At 52.8% G+C, this 27,620-nt stretch overlaps 1 protein-coding gene across 1 annotated transcript in view; it reads right to left on the bottom strand.

Moving 5' to 3' along the window:
• Nucleotides 1-27,620, bottom strand: part of LOC121854222 (cadherin-related tumor suppressor-like) — a 69,088-nt gene that overhangs the window by 23,839 nt on the left and 17,629 nt on the right. Inside the window, 6 exon segments of the mRNA XM_042348729.1 lie at nt 11,681-11,745; nt 11,747-11,930; nt 11,933-12,078; nt 12,080-12,585; nt 19,468-19,655; nt 23,383-23,584. Of these exon segments, the coding sequence (XP_042204663.1) occupies nt 11,681-11,745; nt 11,747-11,930; nt 11,933-12,078; nt 12,080-12,585; nt 19,468-19,655; nt 23,383-23,584 (1,291 nt within the window).

Genomic DNA, 27,620 nt, shown 5'->3' with positions numbered 1-27,620 from the left:
TTAGGTTAGGCTAGACAGAGAGAGAGAGAGAGAGAGAGAGAGAGAGAGAGAGAGAGAGAGATAAGGGCTTAAACCAACAGACGGGCCCCTGGGTGACTTCATCATCAATAACACACACACACACACACACACACACACACATCTCACTCCAATAACCGGTGATTATATACAATTAACCGGCTAGTCCCGCAGATCATGGAATTCATCCCTAATTGTTACATGGAGGAGACCCGACCGGTAGACGCACGACCTGCAACCATTATAAACTATCACAGATGCACAAGTGGTTATAATAAAGAGTGGTTAAGATGGTCTGGGGGGTGGAGGGGGTGGGGAGGGGAGGGGGGGTGGGGGAGTGGGGGAGTGGGGGTGGGGAGGGGGGGAGTGGGGGGGTGGGGGAGTGAGGGGAGGGGTGGGGGAGGGGAGGGGAGGGGGGGTGGGGGAGTGGGGGTGGGGAGGGGAGGGAGAGTGGGGGGTGGGGTGGAGGGGGGAGGGGGGGAGGGGGGTGGGGGGGAGGGAGAGGTGGGGGTGGGGAGTGGGGGGAGGGGAGAGTGGGGGAAAAGGTGGAGTAGGAGGGAGGAAGAAGAGGAGGAGATAAAGAGGAGAAGAAGAAGAGTATAGGAGGAGATATAGAAGAGGAAGAAGAAGAGGAAGAAAATGAAGAAGAGGAAGAAGAAGAGGAGGAGGAGACGAAGAAGGAGGAGGAGGAGTAGAAGAAGGAGGAGAACTAAAGGAGAAGGTGATGGAGGAGGAGGAGGTAGGAGGAGGTATGGATGAACAAGGTACAAGGCCAGGTAAGGCTCAGCTCTCGACAAGGTGAATATTACTCATTTATCTTCCTTCCTTCTCCTCCTCCTCCTTCGTCTCCTCCTTCTCTTCCTTTTCTCCTCCCTCCTCCTCATTCTTCGTCTCCTCCTCCTCTTCCTTCTTCTCCTCCTCCTCCTCCATTCTTCGTCTCCTCCTCTCATTCTTCGTCTCCTCCTCCTCTTCCTTCTTCTCCTCCTCATTTCGTCCTCCTCCTTCTTCCTCCTCCTCCTTCCTCTCTCTCTTCATCAACACCACCAAGAGAGAGAGAGAGAGAGAGAGAGAGAAGGCATCACAATCGGTTCATTAGGCGAGGGAGCGTCAGGCGGTGTTCGATCCTGCCCACCTTCTCCCTCTGGCTGTGACTTCGGTTTCACTACCCCCCTTCCCCAGCAGGCTAGTGTGGTCCTGCACTCCTGTCACCTCCTGGAGTCCTATTTATCCTTTCTTCCTCCTCCACTAACATGACTTCCCTGACCTAACACGTGTAATAAGGAGGAGGAAGAGGAGGGGAGGAGGAGGAAGAAAGGAGGAGGAGAGAGGAGGGTTTCGAGAAGCGGTAGGCCGAGTAGGTGGGCGGGAGGACGGGCGTTATCGGTCGGTCGGTCGGTCGGTCGGTCGGACGAGGCTCGGTCTTACCCACCCAAGACGACTCGTATGGAGGGAGGGAGAGGGTGAGGAAGGTAGGGAAGGGAAGGAGAGGTGGGGGGTCGTCTACACTGTCACGCCGCCTCACAGATGGATAACGTCACGGTGTGTACTGTTGGTAGGATGGTGCGCCGCCAGGAGGAGGGAGGAAGAGAGGAGGAGGAGGAGGAGGAGGAGGAGGACCTTTGATGAAACACTTTCTTCACCTGGTTGCTCCTGTGTCCCCTTCCCCTCCTCTCTACACACCTGGAAGCGGCGGTGTGTGTGTGTGTGTGTGTGATGAGCCGCCCTGCTGGACTCATACCTGGAGAACGCATTTACCTGTCTTAATTAAGCTACTACACAAAGGTGAGTTCTCAGAGCTTCATGCGTTACCTGAGGATAAGTGGGAGTGTGGGTAACATAGTCGGTCGAGGTTGGTTGGTAACATAACGCCTGTGGTAATGCAGCAACATGCGCCTTTGTGGCCGTGGTAGTGCGGTAACATACGTGTTTATGCTCGTGGTAGTGCGGTAACATAGAACCTCTGTAGTGGCGGTGGTAGTGCGGTAACATACGTGTTTATGCTCGTGGTAGTGCGGTAACATAGGACCTCTGTGGTGGTGGTGGTAGTAGTGCAGTAACATTAGTGTTCGTGGTAATGCGGTAACATACGCCTCTGTGGTGGTGGTGGTAGTGGGTAACATAGGCCCGTCGTGGTGGCCGGGTCAACATGGGGGCGGTTAATGGCGGCGTCGTGTGATCCACAACAGGCGTCATAATTAGTAGATTCCAATGCTCCTCACTCAGCCCAGGCCACCAGTCACAGTACGACCTCTCACATGTAGAGAAGGAGTGAGGGAAGGAGGGAGGATAACAAGGAAGGACGGTGGGAAGGAAACAAAAAGGGGGTAGAGGGAGGTAAATGTAGACAGATAGACAGATAATTAGCTGTCTGTCTGTCTAATATTCTGAAGACAAATGCTGACACAACCAAGATATGAACAAACATTCACTTGACCTTCATCCTCCCCCCAAACCAACCCAACCTAACCTAACCTAACCTAACCTAACCTAACCTAACCAAAGACTCGTCAGAGTTATGTACAATAAGTTAATTAAAGTTATGTTGAGTTAGTGATTAATCTCATTCCTGTGGGTGGGCGGTGGTGGGTGGAGTGGGCGGTGGTGGGTGGAGTGGGCGGTGGTGGGTGGAGGGGCGGTGGTGGGGAGTAGGTGGTGGGAGTGTGGTGGAGTAGGTGGTAGTGACGTGGGTGGTGGTAGTGTGGGTGGTAGGGGTGGGAGTAGGTGGTGGACGTGGGTGGTAGGGGTGGGTGGTAGTGGGTGGTAGTGGGTGGGGAGTAGGTGGTAGTGACGTGGGTGGTAGTGGGTGGTGGTAGTGGGTGGTGGAGTAGGTGGTAGTGACGTGGGGTGTGGGTGGTGGTAGTGGTAGTGTATGCAGGTATACAGAGGGCTGCCCACTGTGTTATGGGCGGGCTGACTTATTCTATTTGGAGGTTCACAGCAGAACGACTACACCTGTCCATCACCACACCTGTCCATCCACCACACCTGTCCATCACCACACTTGTCCATCCTACCTGTCCATCACCACACCTGTCCTCCACCCCGTTCAACCACACCTGTCCACCACCACTTGTGTCCTCCACACTTGTCCTTCACCTGTCCACCACCTGTTTACCACCACACCTGTCCACCACACCTACATAGACTTAAAAATAATCCCTCAGTCAGTCAGTCAAGTCAGTAAAGACAGGTATGGGGCTGACTGACGCAGGTAAAATAACAACTCAGTGTAATACAAATTTGTTATTTTGTTGTAATTGTTGAGCCTCTGAGAGTAGCACAGGGAGGAGGAGGAGGAGGAGGAGGAGGAGGAGGAGGAGGAGGAGGGAGCAGGAGGAGGAGGAGGAGGTTGGGTCAGCTCTAGCGTGGGTCCCCGCCAGTACTAGACCAACGACCGTCCTCAGGGCCTCCATGTGAGACAACCTCCTCCCTCCTCCTCTCCCTAACCCTCACCTTCTCCCATCTTCTTCCCTTTATTTAACCTCCCTCATTCCTCCCTCTCCCACGTCTCCCTATTCCTCAATCCTCCCGTCACTGCCACTGCTACCTCTCCCTCCCTCATGTTGACCTCCACCTCCGCCCTCCCTGTCTGTCACTGCCAGTAATACCCTCCCCCTTACTTAATCCCCTTCACCTCTCCTCCTTCCTTCCCTCTATCACCTCTTCCTCCCTCCCCCTCTTCCCTACCTCCCTCCCTCAGTGGCAACAACTCGGCGTCATTTACACCTCACCACATGTGACTCGGAATTCTGTTGTGGACATTAATTTTCAGGCGGTTGCAGTCTGGTCTTGTTCAGGCATAACAAGGAATTTATAATTGAACATAATGGCGCTGCTTAAGTACGGAGGGTGGGGGAGGAGGAAGGAGGGGGGCACTCCTCGCTTTTAGGTGGGGTTGGTCGTGGTGGGTTCATGTGGTGGGGTTGGTCGTGGTGGGCTAATGTGGTGAGTTGGTCGTGGGTTCATGTGGTGGGGTTGGTCGTGGTGGGCTAATGTGGTGAGTTGGTCGTGGTGGGTTCATGTGGTGGGGTTGGTCGTGGTGGGCTAATGTGGTGAGTTGGTCGTGGTGGGTTCATGGTGGTTGTGGTGGGCTAATGTGTGGGTTGGTCGTGGTGGGTTAATGTGGTAGGGTTGGTCGTGGTGGGTTAATGTGGTGGGGTTGGTCGTGGTGGGTTAATGTAGTGGGGTTGGTCGTGGTGGGTTAATGTGGTGGGTTGGTCGTGGTGGGTTAATAGTGGGGTTGGTCGTGGTTGGGAACGATGACCTACACAGGGGGATCAAAGACGACAGGGACGACTAGTTGGGGTGGGTCGTTAAGGGAAGGAAGTGAGTGGGAAGGAGTGGGAGGGGGTGTTGGTGGGGTGTGATCACACACACACACACACACACACACACACACACACACACACACACACACACACACACACACACACCTAATTAAACATTTAAGGAGACAACAGGTGACTTGAGCCCAATACTTAGTATGTTCTTGACATGAACGAGAGATCCGGCACCAGGGGGGTGAGGGGAGAGGAGGAGGAAAGAGGTGGTCAGGGGGTATTCAGGAGAGTCAGGGGAAGGGTGGTGAATGGAAGGAGGTAGTGAAGGGAAAGGGGATGAGGGAGAGGAGTGTGGTGAGGGGAAGGGATGGTGAAGGGGAGAGGAAGGGGAGGGTGGTGAGGGCTTTAGTCCCAAATTATTTCACTGCCTCCCCGCTGCCTGTCCCCTGCACTGTACCCCTGACGCTGTACCCCACTGTCCGACACTGTACCCCTGACGTTGTACCCTTGTGTCCTGACGCTGCCCCGCTGACGCTGTACCCTGACGCTGTACCCCGACCTGTACCCTGTGGTGTGGCTGTACCCGCTGACCTGTACCCGCTGACGCTGTACCCGCTGACCTGTACCCGCTGACGCTGTACCTCTGATTCCCCTCTGACGTCCCGCTGACGCTGTACCCTGACGCTGTACCCTGACACTGTACCCCGCTGACACTGTACCCCGCTGACACTGTACCCTGACATGTACCCCTGACTGTGTGTACGCTGCCCGGACACTGTACCGTGATGTACCCCGCTGACGCTGCCTGACACTGTACCCCTGACGCTGTCCCCTGACCTGTACTGACCTGCACCCCGTTGTGCTGTGCCTGCTGACACTGTGTTGTTCCTGGGGCAGGGCAGAGCTGGCAGAGTCCTTATCCTACTAGTGTCTGGGGCCCATGGTGTGTGTCTGGGGGCCCATGGTAGGTGTGGGGGCACTATGGTGGGTATAGGGCCATGGCAGGTAGGGCACGAGGCCGGGCAGGGGTCAGACAGCCTCACCAGGTAAGTGACAGATCAATTATCCTCCAGGTGGGGCACATCACGGCCACTTTGAATCACATGTTGTAACAGAAAAATGCCACTCAAGATGCTGGAGCCGAGGAGGAGGAGGAGAGGTGGGTAGGAGGAGGAGGTGGGTGGGAGGAGGTGGGTGGGGAGAGGAGGTGGGTAGGAGGAGAGGAGGAGGTGAGGAGGAGATGGGTGGGAGGAGGAGGAGGAGTAGGAGGAGAGGGAGGAGGAGTGAGGAGGAGAGGAGGAGGGTAGGAGGAAGGGAGGAGGGTGGGAGGAGAGGAGGGAGGTAGGAGGTGGGTGAGGAGGAGAGGAGGTGGGTAGGAAGGAAAGGAGGAGGAGTAGGGAAGAAGAACCATCCCAGCTACCTCACCTAGACAAGCCTGGGATAACCACACACACGGCATTGAAATCACTCGCCACCACTCCACCATCCCTCCCTGGTAGTAGTAGTGATGGTGGTAGTAATGATGGTAGTAGTGGTAGTAATAGTGGTAGTCACTCAGCGACGGGGAAGAAGAAGAGAGAAGGAAGGAAGGAAGGAAGGAAGGAAGAAGGAAGGAAGAAGGAAGGAAGAAGAAGGAAGGAAGGAAGAAAGAAGGAAGGAAGGAAGGAAGAGCCTGGATAATCACAGGGTTCCCAGGAGGACAGAAGACGACGACGAAGGAGGAGAAGGAGGAGGAGAAGGAGGAGGGGGGGAATAGACCGGAGGTGCTCTAAGGAATTAACGTGAAGCGATCTGGCAAGGAGAGGAACTGCGGGGTGACTGCTGTAACCTGATCACTGGAGGAGGAGGAGGTAACTCTAGTCCGGCTTCCTAATCTTCTTTCCTCTTCTCGTCGATTCGTAACTTCAGCTGTGAGTGGTAGTCCCTCCCCTCTCCTCCTTCCCTCCTCCTCCTCTTCCCTCTCCTCCCCAATCAACCCACAACTATTCTCCCCCCACCACCACTATCTCCTACCATCACCCTCTCCCTCCCCTCCTCCCCTCCCCTCGGATTGACATATCAAGTAACCTGAGTAGGGCGTCGGCAAGAACCAATTTAACCCGATAGGAACGAAATATCAACAAGATGTCCTTTCATGGGGCTGAAATTTAGCCCCTGTGACCATAACTACAAAATAGACCCCGATATAATACATAATCCAGACGACTAAAACTACAAGAAATACATAAACCAATAAATCTTCCCATCAAGTAAAAAAATTAAATAAATCTGAAGAGTTTGAATTATCTTAAAGGATAAAGGTGTAATGAAGGTATTCTGTAATGTTATTTTATTTTTATTTATTTTTGCCGGACCAATAGCCAAAAGCAATAGGGTCAACAGGATTAGGTTAAGTTGTTGACAGGTGTGACAGACAGACGGACGGTGGGTAGAGAGAGAGAGAGGACTTACCTTGCCACCTACCTACTCCTCCATGGACTGTACCTAGCCACGCCCTCACCCTCACCCCCTCCTCCTCCTCCTCCTTCTCCTCCTCCTCCTTCTCTCTCCTCCTCCTCCTTCTCTCTCCTTTCCTCACCACACACCACCACCACCACTACTATGAATGAAAAATTATCCAAACAGGTTTTATAGTCAGGATAATTAAGCTCCTTTATCCCGTTTACTGGACGACCCTTACAACCTGTCCTGTCCTGTACTGTGGGAGGAGGACAACTCGACCCCAGGGACCGCCCCCAAGGATCCTTCGGCCACAAGAATCCTGCGGTAAAGTTCCGGTGGGGTGGAGAGGACGCTCTATCTGGTGGTCATCAGTGAAGCGAGAAATACAACTGTATTGGGAGGGTGGGATGGAGGGAAGGAGGGAGGAGGAGAGTGACGACGGAAGGAAGGGAAGGAGGGATGGAGTGAAGAGCACAGTAGGAAGGAAGGAGGAAGGATGATACCCTCTACTCTCCAGTACCTCACACTTCTCTCTCTCTCTCTCTCTCTCTCTCTCTCTCTCTCTGCAACATGATCCTATCAGATCCTGGAGGAGGGAGGCGCCCGGCACTCAAGGCTGAAGACTCTCTCCCAGCCTCCCATAGTCTCAGGTTCACACACACTACCACCTGAGGTCACTCTTGAAGGTCAATATATTTAAAAGGAGGTCAACTTGATGTTCTTGGAGGTCATATATGGTTGGAGATAGGGTCATGAATCACTGGAGGTCAGGAGGAGGAGGTCAGGAGGAGAGGGGTAAGGAGTGGAGGGAGGTCAGGAGGAGGTAGGGGTCAGGAGGAGGAGGTCAGGAGAGAGGTCATGCGTGATGCCAGGTGAGATGTGGTGAGGTGGGTCACTGACAGGTAAGGTTCACGGTCAAGATTAACAGGTGAGGGTCAAGGTTCTCACCCCCTCCACGGACCACACCACCATCACTTAGCAGGTGTGGGGTGGGGGCCAGCAGGTGTGGGGTGGGGGCCAGCAGGTGGGGTGGGGGGGCCAGCAGGTGTGGAACAGGAGACTCAGCAGGTATATATCAACAGAGATGGAGGGCAGGGGTTATGAAGACCCAGTACTGTAATTCAGCCTCCCCTCCTCCTTCTCTACCCAGGACATCACGCCACCCCTCACTCCCTCTCACCACCCCTTCTCCTCATCACCCCTTCCTCCCCCATAAATCACTAAGTGGACACCAACACCCATAACGGGGTTGGGGGAGGGGGAGAAGGGGTTAGGGGGAAGGGGTAGTGGGGAGGGAGGTGTAGTGGGGAGGAGGTGTAGTGGGGAGGAAGGGAGAGGGTGGAGGGAGGGAATTGCCACCCACCCCATTCTCCAAGATGTCGGACGACCAATCAGTAAACAAAGATGGACGACAATCAGTAACAAATATGGCGGACGACCAATCAGTAAACAAAGATGGCGGACGACCAATCAGTAAACAAATATGGCGGACGACCAATCAGTAAACAAATATGGCGGACGACCAATCAGTAAACAAATATGGCGGACGACCAATCAGTAAACAAAGATGGCGGACGACCAATCAGTAAACAAAGATGGCGGACGACCAATCAGTAAATGAAGAACTACGATAATTGTCTCGATTTAGGAACAAAAAAAAATTATGAAACTTTGAGAATCCAAGACACGTGTGGCTAGAGAGAGCACGTCAGCCAGGCTATGATTGGTCGGAAGAGGTGTGACGTCATTGTGAACCTAACCTAACCTAACCTCACCCTTGGGTCAACGTGTCTTAAGAGCGCTATACATACAGAGCAGTGCCACTCGACCTTGGCACTTGGCACCCTTTAAAGGAGGTGGATAGTATGTGCCATATGAACAAACAGACAGATAACAAAGACACAGGTAAAAGCACACACACACACACACACATATAAACAAACAGACAACTAGAGGCGACCGCTTATCTTGCCTCAGGACGATAATAAAAAACACAAATTATGGAAAAAAAAAGCTGGAACCATTTGATACTCGTATGGGTTCAATGGTTTCACGATATCACTGCACGTATGGTTCATTGCTTCACGTATGGTTCACTGCTTTACGTATGGTTCACTGCTTCGTATGGTTCACTGCTTTATGTATGGTTCACTGCTTCACGTATGGTTCACTGCTTTACGTATAGTTCACTGCTTCACGTATGGTTCACTGCTTCGTATGGTTCACTGCTTTACGTATGGTTCACTGCTTCACGTATGGTTCACTGCTTCACGTACAGTTCACTGCTTCACGTATGGTTCCTGCTTCACATGCAGTTCACTGCTTCACGTATGGTTCGAATATCGCTCTGAAACCGATTCGTTCAGACCCATCACTATAATCACCCGTTCGAACAGCGTGAAGAAGTGGTTCAGAACCGGTTCTTTGGAGAGGTGAGGGGAGGGGGGAGTGAGGGGGGGGGGGTGGGGGGAGGGGCTAGTCTGGTGTGTTCCTCATAGCAGTGGTTAGGGTGAGATGCTGGACTCCTGGCCTCTCCTACCTCACCTCTCCCTCCTCTCCACCTCACCCTCCTACCTCCCACCTCTCTACCTCACCCCTCCTACCTGACCTCTCCTACCTCACCCTCACCACCCTGACCTCTCCCTACCTCACCTCCCTACCTGACCTCTCCTACCTCACCTCCTCCTCACCCTCTACCTGACCTCTCCCTACCTCACCCTCCCCACCCTACCTCTCTCTACCTCACCTCCCTACCCCACCTCTCCTACCTCACCCCTCCTACCTCACCCTCCTACCTCACCTCTCCTACCTCACCCCTCCCTACATAACCTCTCCTACCTCACCCCTCCCTACCTGACCTCTCCTACCTCCCACCCTCCTACCCAACCTCTCCCCTCACCCTCCCTACCTCTCCTACCTCCCACCTCTCCCTACCTCACCCTCCCCTACCTCCTCTCCCTACCTCCCCACCTCCCTACCTGACCTCTCCCTACCTCACCCTCCCTACTACCTCTCCCTCCCACCCCTCCCCTGACCTCTCCCTACCTCACCTCTCCTACCTCACCCTCCTACCTCACCTCTCCTCCCTCACCCTCCTACACAGCCTCTCCACCTCCCACCCCTCCTACCTGACCTCCCACCTCCTCCCTCCCTACCTCACCTCTCACCCCTCACCTCCCCTACAGCCCCTCCTACCTCACCCTCCCACCTCACCCCTCCTACCTGACCTCTCCTACCTCACCCTCCTACCTGACCTCTCCCTACCTCACCCTCCTACCTGACCTCTCCCTGACAGCCTCCTCCTACCTCACCCTCCTACCTGACCTCCCCTACCTCACCCTCCTACCACCTCTCTACCTGCCTCTCCTACCTCACCCTCCCCTGACCTCTCCTACCTGTCCGTCCGCGTCTGTGGCCCCTCAATGTTATATAAATGAACAAGAACAAATAACAGGTGTTCTACAACATTAATCCACACCAGAGGAAAGTTTATATCAGTCAGGTCACTACAGATCACTACAAATGTCGTATGGATGTATATTTTGGGATCACCTGAAGATTAGCCTTAGATTATTTCACCTGATGATTAAACACTCTAACTATACCTGAGTTGGGTTGGGTTAGGTTAGGTTGGGTTGGAGAAGGTTGGGCTGGGTTGGGTTGGGTTGGGTGCTGGGTTAGGTTGGGCTGGGTTGGGTTGGGTTGGGTTGGCTTGGGTGGGTTGGAGTTGATTGGCTTGGGTTAACTTGGGTTGGGTTGGGTTGGCGGTTAAGTTGGGCTGGAGAGGTTGGGTTGAGCTGGCAGGTTAGGTTGGGTTGGCAGGTTAGATTGGGTTAGGTTGGCTTGGGTTAGCTTGGGTTGTGGGTTGGCTTGGGTTGGGTTGGGCTTGGTTGGTTGGGTTGGGTTGGGCTGGCTTAAGTTGGGTTGGGTTGGCTGAGTTGGGTTGGGTTAGAGTTGGCTTAGGTTGGCTGGTTGGGTTAGTCTTAAAAGTTATATAAACTGGAGGTCTAATCTTGACGTAAGACGAATTTTACAAGACTTCATTAATAATAACTCCGACAAGGACGCCACCCCCAGCAGTGCCTTCCTCAGTAGCGGGGAACCTTTACTGTCACACGGGAAGTTAAACAAGGAAAAGCTGTTGAAAAAGATGGAGCTGTAATGGTGATAAAAAGTAAAGAAGACGAAGATTGGAGGAGAGAGAAGAGAGGAGGAAGACGGAGAAGAAGAACAAGAAGAAAGAAAGTGGATGTGTGGTAGGTCATGGTTGGGAGAGAGAGACCCTGAGGTACTGCACAGTTTTATGAGGGAACAGTGGTATTAATCTCCAAGCTTTTCTAATTGGTTGTTCTGAGGTAAATTATATGAACCACAGTCAATATTAAGTGTGGAGGGAGGGAGGAGGAGGGAATTAATGACTTGTTGGTGTGGAAGGAAGGTGATGAAGGTGTGGTAGTGGTGGTGGTTAGGGATGGTGGTGGTGGTGGTGGTTAGGGATGGTGGTAGTGGTGGTGGTTAGGGATGGTGGTAGTGGTGGTGGTTAGGGATGGTGGTAGTGGTGGGGTGGTTAGGGACGGTGGTGGTGGTGGTGGTTACGGATGGTGGTTGGTTGTGTAGGTGATGATGCTAGTGGCACACACACACACACACACACACACACACACACACACTACAGGCGGTACAGGTTAAGTGAATATTATGTACAGGCCTCTACAATAGGTCTCGCCTGGATGACACGCGGACCACAGTGTGACCATGTGGCAGGCACTGAGACAAAATAGTTATATCAGCCTTGTTAGTGTAGTTAAGGAGAACCAATTAGATTCTTAGTGATGTAAATATTGGACTTAATACTAGGACAAGCTGCCCTCTGACGTCACCAGTCACAGGCAGGGTGAGGGAAGATGGCTGCCCCCTGGTGAGAGGAACTCAGTACTCACCAGTGTCCATGGCGACGACGGTGAGGGTGTAGTGGCTGCGTTCCTCACGGTCCAGCGCCCTCAGAGCTGATCTGTCCTGAGGTGGCGTTGACGGAGAACACCGACTTGTCTCCCTCCTTCACCAGGTAGTTGACGCGGTTGTAGGGAGGGTTGTCGGCGTCGAAGGCGGTGACGGTGGCGATGGGGGCGGGCAGGGCAGCCATGTTCTCCATGACGTAGACGAGGTAGGGCGAGTCGAGGAACACAGGGCGTTGTCGTTGATGTCCATGATGGAGATGGTGACGGTGGCGGAGTCGTAGCGCACGTCGGCGCCCGAGTCTTCCGCCTGCACCGTCAGGAGATAGTGGTTACGACGCTCGTAGTTTAGGTTCTTGGCCACTCGGATCACGCCGGTGTCTCCTGATGGAGAAGTCGCGGTTCTTGTCCCCGGCGACGATGGTGTAGCGGACTCGGCCGTTGAGGCCCTCGTCGGCGTCCGTGGCCGACACCTGCAGCACCGACAGGCCGATGGAGGCGTTCTCTGGCACGCTGGCCGAGTACTGTTTGGGGTCGAAGATGGGGGAGTTGTCGTTCTCGTCGGCGATGCGGAGGCTGATGGTGAGGGTGTGGGCGTTGGGTGGGTTGCCGCGGTCCCTGGCCGTCACCACCAGCGAGTAGTTGGCCCGGTCCTCCCGGTCCAGGGGCGCCGCGATCCTGAGGAGACCGTCAACAGGGCCCAGAGCGAACCTGTTACCGGGGACCGGGGCGAGGGAGTACTCTATGTAGGAGTTCCTGCCCTCGTCCCGGTCCACGGCCTTCACCGCCATCACCACCGTGTTGACGGGAGTGTTCTCCTCCACCACAGTCTCGTTGGGCGTCACGAACTCCGGCGCCATGTCGTTCACGTCCCGCAGGATGATGGTCACCTGGAAGACAACACAACAGTTAGTTCCTTCTACCACAAACAACAACAATTACTTTCTTGTGTAACTTACTACCACTACTACCACAAACAACAACAATTAAACGTATAACAACCACAAACAACAAATAATCAACTGTGTAACTTAAACAATAACACTTTCTCTTAGAACCATCAGTCATAACACACTAATTCACCTTCACCACCTGCTGGGCCTCACGTCACCACACACAGGTAACACTCTTCTACTGGCGAGGCGAGGTTAGGTTAGGTTAGATTAGGTTAGGTTAGGTTAATCTCGCCACACCAACAAGGACGCCACCTCTCCCTGGCGTCCCCGAACCATATTAAGTTCCTTTACCATAGGCTCCCGTACAGCCGTATCATTATCCACACATTAACCATCATTCACACACACAAGCAATATCCTTATCGCGCAACCTGACTCATAAAACCCAGCCTCGAACATTCACCCCACTGACCAGGCCCTCCCCTCAGACCAGGCCCTCCCCTCAGACCAGGCCCTCCCTTCGACCAGGCCCTCCCCTCCGACCAGGCCCTCCCCTCCGACCAGGCCTCCCCTTCCTTCCGACAAGCCCCCGACCAAACTTCCAACTTAACCCCATGCCTGCTAACGTTACCTTCTGCAAAACCACGAAAATATGTAAACAAAAAATCACACACACACACACACACACACACACACACACAATTCAGACAGAAAATATTCCAACAGGTAAGAGAGAGTGTGTGTGTGTGTGTGTGTGTGTGTGTGTGTGTGTGTGTGTGTGGACGTGTGTGTGTGTGTGTGCGTGTGTGTGTGTACATTATTGGGCGCTTATGGCCACAGTGACCCTCGCCCACCCCATCAACCTGCCGACGACCTGTACGGGGGGTTTAACAGGCTCTGGGCAGGACAGATTTAGGCAGTTTTAAAAGAGTCGGGGTTGCAGGTCTCTCTCTCTCTCTCTCTCCTTTTTTTTTTTTTCTACCTGTCCACAAGTCACTTCTCACCCCAATGAAAAACTTCTACGAATTCGTAAGAAAATAATGTCCGCGGAGCCTCACAGTGTTGCAAATATTGATATAAGGAGTTCGCTTGATCCTCTCGGTGTGCAAGGTCCGTGACGCAGGAGATGGCTTGATCCAATCAGCGAGAGAGGGAGGAGGGGTTCATGACGTCATCGATCAGCTGACGAGATAAACAGAGCGAACGCGTCCAGCGACCTTAAACTTAATAGCCAGCAGCGAGGGGCGTCCGTCAGTCAGCGACAACCATAACAAACATACTGGAGTCATGTCACTGCTTAACAATTAGGGGGACTCCTCGCTACCCCATACTCGCCAAGAACCCCCATAAATCATGAGGAACAACCAAAGAAAAATGGGGAAGGAAGGGTAGGAGACGGGCCCACCCCAACCCCAACCTACCAACACCACCCCACTCCAGCGACAAGGCACAACAAATACAAATTGGGTTCCCAGACGGTAATTAAGGGATTCGTCTCCCCATACTTGTAGTGAAGGTCGCCATAAATCGCCAGGTGTTGAGGCCAGGTGAAACACAGGTGTAGGAGGTGGTGAGTGGTGAGTGGTGTGGTGGTGGTGGTGGTGGTGGTGGTGGTGGTAGTAGTAGTAGTTTGGTGGTAGTAGTAGTGGTAGTAGAACAATGACAGGGTAGTCTCTTTAGGCCCCAGACCTGTGGACTAACGGGGGTGTACCCCACCCTACTACCTCCTCCCTCCTCCTCCCCTCCCACACCCCCCAACACATAAGGAGCAGAGACAGATGTAAATAAACAAGAGGAAGAAAGCAAAACAAGGAGATGGTGGGCAGAGAAGAAGCAAACGTTGGTGAATAAAGTAAAGAGACGGAAAACAACGGAGGAGGGCGAGGCGTGAAGACAGGGAGGAGAGGAGGAGGAGGAGAGCACGGAGAATGAAGGTGGAGAGAGAGAGAGAGAGTGTGGGTGGGAGGTAGAGAGGTGTCCTCAACACTCCCTCCTCCCCTCCCCCATCTTGTTGCTTTTATAGTTAGACAAACATATAATTTATAGACCCTGGTGGTGGAGGCTGTGGTGGTGTGGTGGTGTTGGAGGTAGTGTTGGAGTGTGTGTTGGAGTAGTGTTGTGGTAGTGTTGGAGGTGGTGTTGTTGGAAGTAGTGCTGGTGGTAGTGTTGGGGTAGTGTTGGAGGTAGGGTTGGTGGTAGTGTTGGGCAGTGTTGGAGGTTGTGTTGGAGGTAGTGCTGGTGGTAGTGTTGGAGGTAGTGTTGTTGGGTATGCTGGTGGTAGTGTTGGAGGTAGTGTTGGAGCAGTGTTGGAGGCAGTGTTGGAGCAGTGTCGGAGGTAGTGTTGGAGGTAGTGTTGGAGTGTTGGAGGCAGTGTTGGAGGTAGTGTTGGAGGCAGTGTTGGAGGTAGTGTTGGTAGTGTTGGTGGTAGTGTTGGTGGTAGTGTTGGAGTCAGTAGTGTAGTAGAAACGACATCAACTCGTCTCCCAATTTGCATCAATAAATCAAAACAATGGATTTAACCTCCTCCCCTCCCACCTTCCTCCTCCCTCGGGTTATAGAAAACGAAATCATCCTCTCCTTCACCCTCCCCTCTGCCTCCTTCCTCCCTCTGCTTCCTTCCCCTCCCCTCTGCCTCCTTCCCCTCCCTCCTCCCTCCCCCCCCTGCTTCCTTTCCCCCCATCGAGCGGACATAAGAGGTGAGAGGGGGTAAGTGGTGTGGGGAAGAGAGAGTCCTGTCAGGCCATCACTCAACAGTGTGAGGTCGGTACAGTCTTGCCAGTCCTCTGTTAACACGACCCTTCAACACTATGGTAATGTGATGGTTGCTGGTATGGATGTGTATGAGTGCTGTGGTGCTGGTATGGTGATGGTATGGTGGTATGGTGCTGGTATGGTGCTGGTATGGTGCTGGTGTGGTGCTGGTATGGTGATGGTATGGTGGTATGGTGCTGGTATGGTGATGGTATGGTGGTATGGTGCTGGTATGGTGCTGGTATGGTGCTGGTATGGTGCTGGTGTGGTGCTGGTATGGTGATGGTATGGTGGTGTGGTGCTGGTATGGTGATGGTATGGTGGTATGGTGCTGGTATGGTGGTGTGGTGCTGGTATGGTGATGGTATGGTGGTGGTGCTGGTATGGTGGTGTGGTGCTGGTATGGTGGTATGGTGCTGGTACGGTGGTATGGTGCTGGTATGGTGGTGTGTGGTGCTGGTATAGTGGTGGTGGTGGTAAGATGCTATGGTGATAAGGTGCTGTTATGGTGTCATGGTGATATGATGTTGTGATGGAGAGAGAGATAGGAAGGGGTGAGGGAGGAGGAAGATAGAGGGAGGAAGGAGGAAATGGAGGATATTGGTTACACCCTCCCCTCCTCCCTCCCTCCCCACCCCTCCCTCCCCCCATACCCCCACTTATAGTAATGGGTACCAACTATACCCATGTACAACAGATCATCTCCCCACGCCGTGTGTTAGAGGCGGCACCTAACATACATTAAACACAGGGAGGAGAGGCACACGGGGGTTGAGAGAGAGGGGGGAGGGGGGGTAGGTGTCAACAGCTCAAAATGACATCGTTCGGTCGTTACAACTGTTATTGGTGTTGTAGTTCACCGACAGGCGTTCCACAACCCTTCGTTCGTTCTGTCAGTGTTGTCGTGTTTGGCATCAGTCTCTCGTTCAATGCCTGTGGCTATGTGGCGTTCTCTCTCTCTCTCTCTCTTCTCTCTCGTTCCTGCCGTAGTTCAAATAGTCGGTTTGACGACCACGTTCACCTCGATGCTCTCCCGTTCATCGTAGTGGGCTATAGATGCTGTTAGGTAGGGGTAGGGTGGGGTAGGGATAGGGTGAGGTAGGGTAGGGAAGGGAGGGGGGGATTGGGGTAGGGTAGGGCGGGCGGGATTGGGGTGGGGTTGGGGATGGGGTTGGGGATGTTGGGGTAGGGGATGGGGACGGGGGTTGGGATGGGGTTGGGGTTAGGGCTGGGGTTGGGACGGGGACGGGGTGGGGTTGGGGTTGGGGTTGGGGACGGGGTGGGGAGGGGTGGGGTTGGGGTTGGGGGTTGGGGACGGGGTTGGGGTTGGGACGGGGTGTGGGGTTGGGGACGGGGTTGGGTTGGGGATGGGGACGGGACGGGGCAGGGTTGGGGTGGGGGTTGGGGTTGGGGTGGGGTGGGGTTGGGACGGGGTTGGGGTGGGTTGGGGTTGGTTGGGGCGGGATGGGGTGGGGTGGGGTTGGTGGGGTTGGGGTGGGGGTTGGGGACGGGACGGGGAGGGTGGGGTTGGGGTGGGGTGGGGTTGAAGTTGGGGTTGGGTTGGGGTGGGGTGGGGTAGGGGCCAGGGACGGGACGGGGTTGGGGTGGGGATTGGGGATGGGGTAGGTTGGGACGGGGTTGGGGTTGGGGTGGGATTGGGAGTTGTGGGATGGGGTGGGGCGGGGTAGGGTGGGGTTGGGGTTGGGGAGGGGTTGGGGTAGGGGTGGGGAGTGGACAGGGTTACGTCATATAATAAACATGGTTGACGAGGCGGTGTAAAACATGGTATTATTTGGCAACACTTAAATAACCCGGTAGCCTTTCCATTACTACCATTACTGTCATAACTACTACCATTACTGTCATAACTACTACCACTACTACCATTACTGCCATAACTACTACCACTACCACCACTACAACTACCACTACCACCACTACAACTACCATCACCACTAACACTACAAATACCATCACTACTAAAACCACAACTACACTACGACCCCTATGCTAGTATATTCATTACACAATTACTAGCAAGACCATGAAATTAAACCCATACGCTGCTAGTAAGGACACACTAGCACTAGCACTAGCCAGCATCACTAGCAACGTGACTGAGGGGCGCTAGGTAATTATCGTACTGAGGCAACACACACTCAGTGGTAATATTTTTTTCCCCCAGGATGGTCGTCGCCTCCCCGGGACTTCCCTCCATCCTCCTGGGAAATACAACACAACACATCGCTTATACTTCCAATCCTAATAAACCTCAAAGCTATTCTACCATCATTAAGGATTTGATTTGATTAGGATTTAGGGTTCCGTCAAGACTAGGATTGGGATATATTCGTCCAATCATATATCTTTTCTCTTAATTAAATCTTTATCACCAGTAAATTGAATAATTAACTTGTGCTTCCATATAAGTCAAGTGTAAAAATGTTTGGAACAGTTGTGACTCGGGAATGGGTCAATATTTTTTTTGGCGGGAAAGGCAACGTCGCGGTGCAGAGGTCGTCCATTCGAGTGCTTCTAAAAAAAATTAATCAAGTCTTTTTTTAATGATAATCGTAGAATTGTCTGTTCAAGTGTAGTGGTATGAAAAAATTTAAATTAATCTGGTTTTTAATAATACTTTATAGTCCATGCAAATGCATTAGAAAAGAGTACTGGTACTTGTATCGTGTATTCGAGATGGTTTGAATTTTTTATTAATGTCGTTTTTTTACTCGTATACTTTTAAGATTCATTTGAGTATAATTAAAAATATAATCACAACGGTCGTTTTTTAAGGACACCCGTAAAGTCTCCATTAACCGAACCAACCGGATAAAGGGACCGACCTTCGAAAACAAATGGAAACTTACACTAAACCCACGGGAAGAATGCACTCTGACTTCATATTTTTTTCCTTTACTCATTGCACCCTTGTACATCGCGGTATAATTGGCCCCCGTCCACTGCCGACAGGGGCACGGGGAGCCGGGTCGTTAAGGACGTCGGGCCCATGTTGTGAGCCCAGGAAAAGAAGCCTTAGGTATGAGCGGGGTGGCAACTCCGTCCTGGCCCCACCATAAGGTCTCATCGTCGGACATTTGATCATCACTGGAACACTATTAACCCAGGATCAGAATTTCACAGTGTTTTGTTGTAGTCAGTGTCGCTCTAGTGGACTAACCGAGCATACGTGTTGATGTTGAGGTCGTCGGTATTACATTAATAACGATAAATAGCGGTTAAGCGGGAGATAAAGAACGACTCTCTATGTCTGTCTGTCTGTCCTCCGGGAAATGAAACAAGAATAGGTTTTTTTATATTAGCCAAAACGCATAGAATTCTTGCGTAATACTAAAATTCCTCTCTATCCCCGGGTACAGGAGGAGTCTGTGGTCAAGGCAAGGGGCTCATATGACTCCTGCCCGTCCCCCGGGTCCTGCTCACACACAACACCTTTGTCTCTTAACTAATAAACTACAACTAAATTTGAAATCTTCGCACCTGTAATCATATATACCTGTATTCCGTGTCTACCTGTACCATAATTACTTCACTAATGAATTATATGACATTAGGGCGTTTATTAAGTCAACAGGTGATATAAAATTAGGGTGTCTAATCTTCACGTGAACCATATAATAAAAACAAGAATTACGTGAACAGAAACAAATCAGAGACGATGATGATGATGATGATGACGATGATGATGATGATGACGATGATGATGATGATGATGATGACGATAGCTGACGAGTAATGTGAGCTACTGTACACGTCTCTCACACACACAAGTGAGAGAGAATGTCACATTTCCCCACGTTTGTTGACTTAAGAAATGTGCGACAGGTGTGAGTCAATGGGGAAAGTCCTCACGAGGGGGGGGTGGGGGTGTTGTGAGTATGGCGGAAGGTACATGGTTGTGAGTGTGGGGAGGGAAGAGGAGGTGTGGTGTGGTGGTGTGGGAGGGGGGGGTAATGGTGTGGTGTGGTGGTGGGAGAGGAGGACCTGAGGAGGGAAAGAATGTAGGGGGAGAAACTTGGGAGAGGAGGAGGAGGAGGAGGAGGAGGCATAGGAGAGAGAGAGGGGGGGGGGGGGAGCACACCTGCAGAAGGAGGGCCACCTTACCTGCACGGTAGAGGAGAGGCGGGTGTGGTCAGGTAGGGCCATGTCAGAGGCCCTTACCACCAGATTGTAGAAGCTCTGGTCTTCCCGGTCTAGGGGCGCCTTGGTGAAGATAGTGCCATTCTCACTGATGCTAAACTGACCCTTCTCGTCCCCGCCTGAGATGCTGTACACCAGGCGGCCGTTCGCACCTGTAAAAAAGACCCAAATTACGTCACACCTCACCTGTAGTTCACCTGTAGTCATTAACATTCCTAAGATAACAATCCGTCATTTATTTCTATGCCAGTAATTAATATCCCCATGGTAAGAATCACCCCTTCATAAATCACCATTAATGTTTCATCTTCAAAAATTAATTAATAATCTAGAACCTCTTAGAAAACTGTTATATGAGTAAATAACAACAACAGATAACAACAACAACAACAAAAAACAACAACAACAACAACATAATAGGTGGGCCGTGTACCCCTACCCTCAGACAACACCTTGATTTATTGATTAATACTCATAACAACCATAAACCAGTCGACACAAACAAGGTATAACAAGATCATTTATTATTATTACAGTATATAAACACACATTGGATTATACCAACTTACATGGAAATTATAAACAAGTGGGGGAGGAGGCTGGTAGGGGAGAGGGGGCTGGGGAGAGGGGCTGGTAGGGGAGGGGGCTGGTAGGGGAGGGGGGGCTGGTAGGGGGAGGGGCAGGGGAGGGGTAGGGGAGGGGCTGGTAGGGGAGGGTGGGCTGGTAGGGAGGGTGGCTGGTAGGGGGAGGGTGGGCTGGTAGGGGGAGGGTGGGCTGGTAGGGGGAGGTGGGCGGTGGGGAGGTGGGGCTGGTGGGGGAGGGTGGGCTGGTAGGGGGAAGGGTATTAGTCGCCCCTCTCACACCTCCTCCCCACCCACACTCCCAATATTCCTCCCACCCTACACCACTGCCACTCTCCTCCCCACCCCCCTACCTACAGCAGCCTGGGGTCGCTGTAATCCTAAGCACAGCTCTTCAGTACCCTTATACCTGTACTCTGGTTCTACCTGTACTGGCTGACACCTGTACCTGTGTCTACCTGTACTGGCTGACACCTGTACCTGTGTTCACCTGTACTGGCTGACACCTGTACCTGTGTCTACCTGTACTGGCTGACACCTGTACCTGTGTCTACCTGTACTGGCTGACACCTGTACCTGTGTCTACCTGTACTGGCTGACACCTGTACCTGTGTCTACCTGTACTGGCTGACACCTGTACCTGTGTCTACCTGTACTGGCTGACACCTGTACCTGTGTCTACCTGTACTGGCTGACACCTGTACCTGTAGAACCAATTCATGGCGGAGAGAGAGAGAGAGGAGGGGGGGGGGGGGGGGGGGGGGAGAATTACGGGAAACCTGCCACTGAAGACGTAAAAGAAAAAGAAAGAAAGAAAGAAAGAAAGAATTACACATCACGACACAGACGACAGATGACAATGGGAGGCTTGATGATAGTGTGTGTGTGGTGGAGGAGAATGTGTGGAAGAAGTAGAAGGGGGAGGAGGAGGAGGAGAAGAAAGAGGGAGGAGGAAGAGAGGAGGAAGGAGGAGGGAGGACTAGCTAGCTGGGTTGTTCTGCTCAACAACTCCTTAACGCCACTCTTCTTCCTCCTCCTCTTCCACCTCCTTCTCCTCACCAACCTTCTGCCTCATTCACCACCCTCACCAACCACTACCCTCACCAACCACCTCCCTCACCCCCCACCACTACCCCTCACCCCCACCACTCCCCCACCCCAACCACCTCACCCCCAACCCCACCCCACCACCCTCCACCTCCACCCCACTCACCCCCAACCCCACCACCACCCCAACCCCCACCACCACCCCCACCCCACCACCACCCCCCAACCCCACCACCACCCCAACCCCACCCACCACCCCAACCCACCACCATCCCCACCCCCACCACCAACCCCCCACCCCACCACTCCAACCCCCCACCCCACCACACTACCCCCCACCCCCACCACCACCCCACCCCCACCACCACACCTCCACCTCCACCACCACCCCCAACCCCACCACTACCCCAACCCACCACCCTCACCCCACCACCACCCCACTCCAACCACTCACCCCCAACCCACCACCACCCCCACCCCACCACCACCTCCACTCCACCACCACCTCAACTCCAACCTCAACCCACCACCACCCCACCCCCACCACCACCCCCACCCCACCCCACCACCCACTCCACGCCACCACACTCCCCCCACCACTACCCCTCACCCCCCACCACTACCCCCCACCCCCCACCACCACCCCACCTCCACCACCTCTCTCACCCCCACCACTACCTCCACACCCCACCACCACCTCACCCCCACCACTACCTCACCCCACCACCACCCTCCCACCCCACCACTACCCCACCCCCACCACTACCCCTCACCCCACCACCACCCCCACCCCACCACTACCCCCTCACACCCCACCACTACCCCCACCCCCACCTCCACCCCTCATCCCCACCCACCACCCCTCACCTCCACCACTACCCTCACCCCACCACTACCCCTCACCCCCACCACTACCCCACCCCACCACCAACCCCACCCCCAACCACCACCCCCACCCCACCACCACCCCCACCCCACCACCACCCCACCCCACCACCACCCCCACCCCACCACCAACCCCACCCCACCACCAACCCCACCCCACCACCACCCCCACCCCACCACCATCCCCACCCCCACCACCACCCCCCACCCCACCACCACCCCAACCCCACCACCACCCCCAACCCCCACCTCCACCCCATCCCCACCCACCACCCCCACCCCACCACCACCCCCACCCCACCACTCACCCCCCACCCCACCACCACCCCACCCCACCACTACCTCACCCCCACCACTCCTCACCCCACCACTACCCCCACCCCCACCACTCACCCTCACCCCCACCACTACCCCACCCCACCACCACCCCACCCCACCTCCCACTCTAGGTCACTTCGATGGAAACAAGTACACCCAGTCATTTATCAACACACACACACACATCTTACCTCCACACTCCGCAATCATCCCCTCCCCCACCAACATTATATTTCTTAACGCTGGCAATGAGTGGGGGAGGGGGATGGGGGTGGTAAAGGTGAGGGGGTGGAGGAGGAGGAGTGGGGTGGGGGGCATTCACCTCATAGGACCTCTCACCCTAAAATCTTTGTATCTTTGGTAAATTCATATTACTGTGTGTGTGTGTGTGTGTGTGTGTGTGTGTGTGTGTGTGTGTGTGTGTGTGTGTGTGTGTGTGTGTGTGTGTGTGTGTGTGTGTGTGTAAAAATACAGCCTGCAAACTACACTCATACCTGTCCCATTAACTACATACGTTCACTCGTACACAGGTAAGATTAACTCAACTACACCTGGGGATAATATTCTCTATGTTAATGATGCTAAATTAACTTACCCAGTAAAGTTAAAAACAATAATCCCATAACTAGCCAATGACGTCTCAACTCTCTCTATGTCACATCTCAACTAACCAATAACATATCAACAAACACCCTATGTCACATATCAACCAACCAATAACATTTGAGCATTCCCTACGTCACATCTCAACTAACCAATAACGTCTTAACACTTCCTACGTCACATATCAACCAACCAATAACATCTGAGCATTCCCTACGTCACATCTCAACTAACCAATAACGTCTTAACACTTCCTACGTCACATATCAACCAACCAATAACATCTGACCATTCCCTACGTCACATCTCAACTAACCAATAACGTCTTAACACTTCCTACGTCACACATCATCCAACCAATAACATCTTAATACTCCTAACGTCACACCTCAAGTGACCAATGAGATGTTAGCACCCAGGTAAACAAAACAATTCTCAAACTTACCAGAATCTTGATCAGTGGCCGAGACAGAGAGTACAGAGGAGCCAACGGTGATGTTCTCCAGTACCTCGTCGGAGTAACTCATGGGGTCGAAGATGGGGGCGTTGTCGTTGAGGTCCTGGACGTTGAAGTAGACGGTGACGGTGGAGGAGAGTGAAGGGCGCCCCGTGTCCTGCGCTTGAACCACCAGGATGTAGTGCTGCACCTGTGGGATAGGTAACACCTGTTTGAGTCAACTTATTATGATCATTAGCCAAATTTTTCTACTGCCACTACTACTACTACTACTACTACTACTACTACTACTACTACATATTATTACTGTTAACATTTTCTATAACATTATTATTATTATTATTATTATTATTATTATTATTATTATTATTATTATTATTATTATTATTATTATTATTGAGCAAAAACCCTCCCCCCAACACACACCTATCCATACTATTCTTTATTTTCCTCTCCTCTCCTCCTCCTCTCAATCATCTCTCTTCTCCACTCTCCTCTCCACCAACCCTTCCTCCTCCCTTCCTCCTCCTCCTCTCCTTCCTCCTCCTCCTCTCCTCCTCCTCCTCTCATTCGTCAATATTAAGAGAGCCAACAGCCACTCATTTATCCCCAGGGTCCGTGAGGGCTGTAAGCTGTCACTCACATCAATTTAGTGCCGTGTACGCGTCACTGAGCCAGTCATCATAATTAAACGGGACGGCTGACTATCGGCACTCACATATAAGGGATGCTGTGACAACTGTGTGTGTGTGTGTCATGCCTTCATTCTACTACCTCCGTCACCACCACCACCTTCAGAAGACCAATGTGACGCACTACCCAAGGGGCATCTCACTCCTGCAGGAAGATAGATCCCTCTACCACACACACACATTTCACACCTCGTAGCTAACCTAACCTAACCTATGTACAGAACCAAACAAACACTGGACTGGAAACACCCACACTAACATCCATGACCCAGAGAGAGAGAGAGAGAGAGAGAGAGAGGGTGGACGATATTAATTACCTGGCTTCTACTAATGACTCACAGGAAGGAGGTAGGGAGGGAGGGAAGGTGTTTAGAGGAGAAAGAATGAAAGAGAGAAAGAAAAAGAAAGAAAGAAAGAAAGAAAGGTGTGTAGAGGGAGGGGTAAAATAGCTCTGACAAGTGGACTAGCAGCACACAATGAGAATTACCAACTTGCTGTAAATTATGTATGCAAATATGACACAGGTACAGTCATGTGTGTGTGTGTGTGTGTGTGTGTGTGTGAAGGGGGAAAGATGAAAGGAAATTTTAATGTAAATTTTGGGTACACCTGTAACAAACCCCACCTAGTGTATTTCACCTGATGATTAAACACCCTAACCTAACCTAACCTAACCTAACTGAAGTGAACCTAACATACCTACATGACCCCAACACCGAAGACTAACATGTATTAGAGTAAATAAGTAGGAATTATTCTACTGTCAACTGATTTATATACACACAATGGTGATGGATAGAGGGGGGAGGAGGGGTAGAGAGAGGAAGAGGGAAGGAGGAGAGAGAAAGAAGAGGGAGGAGTGAGGAGGAGAGGAGAGGATGGTGGTGGTGGTGGTGGTGGTGGTGGGAGATGGTGGTGATGGTGGTGGTGGTGGTGGTGGTGGTGGTGGTAGTGCTGATGATGGGTGATGGTAGATGGTGGTGGTGGAGGATGGACGTGGTGATGATGGTGGTGGATGGTGGTGGTGGTGGAGATGATGGTAGTGATGATGGTGGTGGTGGTGGTGGTGGATGGTGGTAGTGATGATGGTGGTGGTGGTGGTGGGATGGTGGTGGTGGTGATGATGGTGATGATGATGGTGGTGGTGGTGGTGGTGAGATGGTGGTGAGATGGTGGGGGTGGATGATGGTGGTGGTGGTGGTGTGGTGGCGGTGAGGCAGGTGTCGGAGCCGGGCCACACAGCCGGGGCTCCGACATATCGGCAGAAGAAAAGAAATTCCTAAAAGATGGATGATCTAGGGAATATAATTCCCCATCTACCCTCATTCTTCCTCCTCCCCCTTCCTCAACAAATGTGCGAATAACGAGACTGTGGGCTGTTAATGGGGATAGGTTAGGTTATATGGAAGCATCACGCCTCAGCTATCATGTTCATCAGAGGTCATCATGTTAAGATGACTCTGGTGGTGGGGGGTCACGAGATGAGAGAGGAGAGAGAGAGAGAGAGAGAGAGAGAGAGAGAGTTGATAATGTAGTGGTGGTGAGAGAGAGAGGTGAGGGACGAGTGAGAGGTGAGGGATGGGCCCGCCGTGCTTACCATACACAAACAAACAAACAAACAAACATTACTACCTGGACTATTCTCGACCGCAATCATTAACTGGAGAAGAGGCGACATGACACACAGACAGACAGACATACACACCTGCTGATGATTGATTCTCCTCCTCCTCCTACACCCTGACGGCGATGAAGAGCACAACACGGTGAAGGAGGAGGAACCGCAACTACCACTACCACCATTACCACCAACCAACATTATCACCATCAACAACCATTACCAGCACCACTACTACCACCACCACCACCCGCCGCCTCCGTCAGTAGAGAAGGACTCAGAGGTTACAGCTACCAGGTGGAGGATGGCGTGAGTTGTCCTCCTCCAGAAGTTAAGGCTTGGAGGGTGAAGCAGACAAATGGACACACCGGCAGACACTCTCACCTCCCATGATGGTTCACCAAGACCCACCTGCCGAGGGTCTGCCACCACTACCACCAGAGCCTTCCACCGCCAGGGTCTGCCACCACCAGAGCCTACCACCACCACCACCAGAGCCTGCCACCACCACCAGAGCCTGCCACCATTCTGCCAGGTCTCCTTAATGAAGTGAAACATCTTGTTGAAGCTTCTTAACTAATTTCTCAGTTCTGGAATGGATAGGTAAATGACCCCTCCCCTTACCTTCCTCCTTCGTGTCCCACTTCCTCCTCCTTCCTCCTTCGTGTCCTTCACTCCTCTTCATTCTCCCCCGCCAAACATGGGTGTAGACAGAGGGCCCCATAGCCAGGCCTGTATGGTCCCTCACAAACACACTTCAGGAGTCTCCTTCTGCGCCATCGTCGCCCTTAATACTTTTTATACCTGTGTGGACATTCATGATGGTCCCCCCGTGTGTGTGTGTGTACCAGTGAGGTTGTTATGAATATGATTATAAAGACACGTTGAAGTACATAAGTAAACACGACGATAAAGAAAAAAGGAGGAGGAGGAGGAGGGGGGAGGAAAGGGATGATAATTATGAGGAGGAGAAGGAGGAAGGTGACAGGTGGCGGTGAGGGTGAGCGAGAGGAAAGAGTGCAGGAGGGCGTGTGGGCGTGTAGGAGGGCGTGTAGTGGTGGTGGTGTTAGTGGTGGTAATATTGACTATTGTGTAAGGTGGCAGTAGGGACGAACGGCGATATGGATGGTGTTGTCACAGTGGTGGCAGCGGGGAAGACAAGTGGTGGTAATGTTGGTGGTAGTGGAGATGACAGAAGTGGTGGTGGTACTGGTAGTGGCGGTAATGTTGTTGTGGCAGCAACAGTACCAGACAAGCTTGAGGAGGAGGAGGAGGAGGAAGGAGGAAGGAGGAGGAGGAGGAGCTGTTCTGGTCGGCGCGGCATGAGGCAGGCAGGCAGGTTGGTGTTCACGTCTTCAAGGTCATGACGGCGGCGGCATCGTTCAGTCTCAGAGGCGTGTGTTCAGGAGAGTGAGAGGCCGCGGCGCCTCAACACCCCAGCGAACCTCGACGACACCGCTTCGTGTTCACTGCCTCACACACAGGCCGGGGTGTTGAGCTGACCCTGTGTTGCCAGTGAGCGAAACTGCAAGTGTTATAAATCTGTAACAATCCAGGTGATGACTTGCCACATGGTGCTTTCCCCTGGTGTATGTGAGCCGCCTCCTCCCCCTCTATCAACACCCACCTGGACTGTCTTACTAACGAACGCTCACTCAAACACCAGCCTTAATCCCTCTACTCGTTAGGGTGACTTTTGACTCCTTACATCTACACGTCCACGAGGCATATCTCTGGCTGTCGAAAGGCGGTCGTCAAATGATGGATTCACAGGTGGATTTGGGAGGGGTAAAGTGGAGGTGCTGGGCTCTACTGCCGTCCATTGCAGCCCAGAAGGTCCCTCATCCCGTGTCCTGAGTAGTACCAAGACCTACTGTCCTCAGGTCCCCCTCAGACGCTGCAGAAGTTCACCAGGT

This window comes from Homarus americanus, unplaced genomic scaffold (assembly GCF_018991925.1).
Source record: "Homarus americanus isolate GMGI-L3 unplaced genomic scaffold, GMGI_Hamer_2.0 scaffold13284, whole genome shotgun sequence".
In the NCBI taxonomy this organism is placed as follows: Eukaryota; Metazoa; Arthropoda; class Malacostraca; order Decapoda; family Nephropidae; genus Homarus; species Homarus americanus.
The sequence above is the reverse complement of the archived record's forward strand: the minus strand, read 5'-3'. Positions and strand labels throughout refer to the sequence as shown.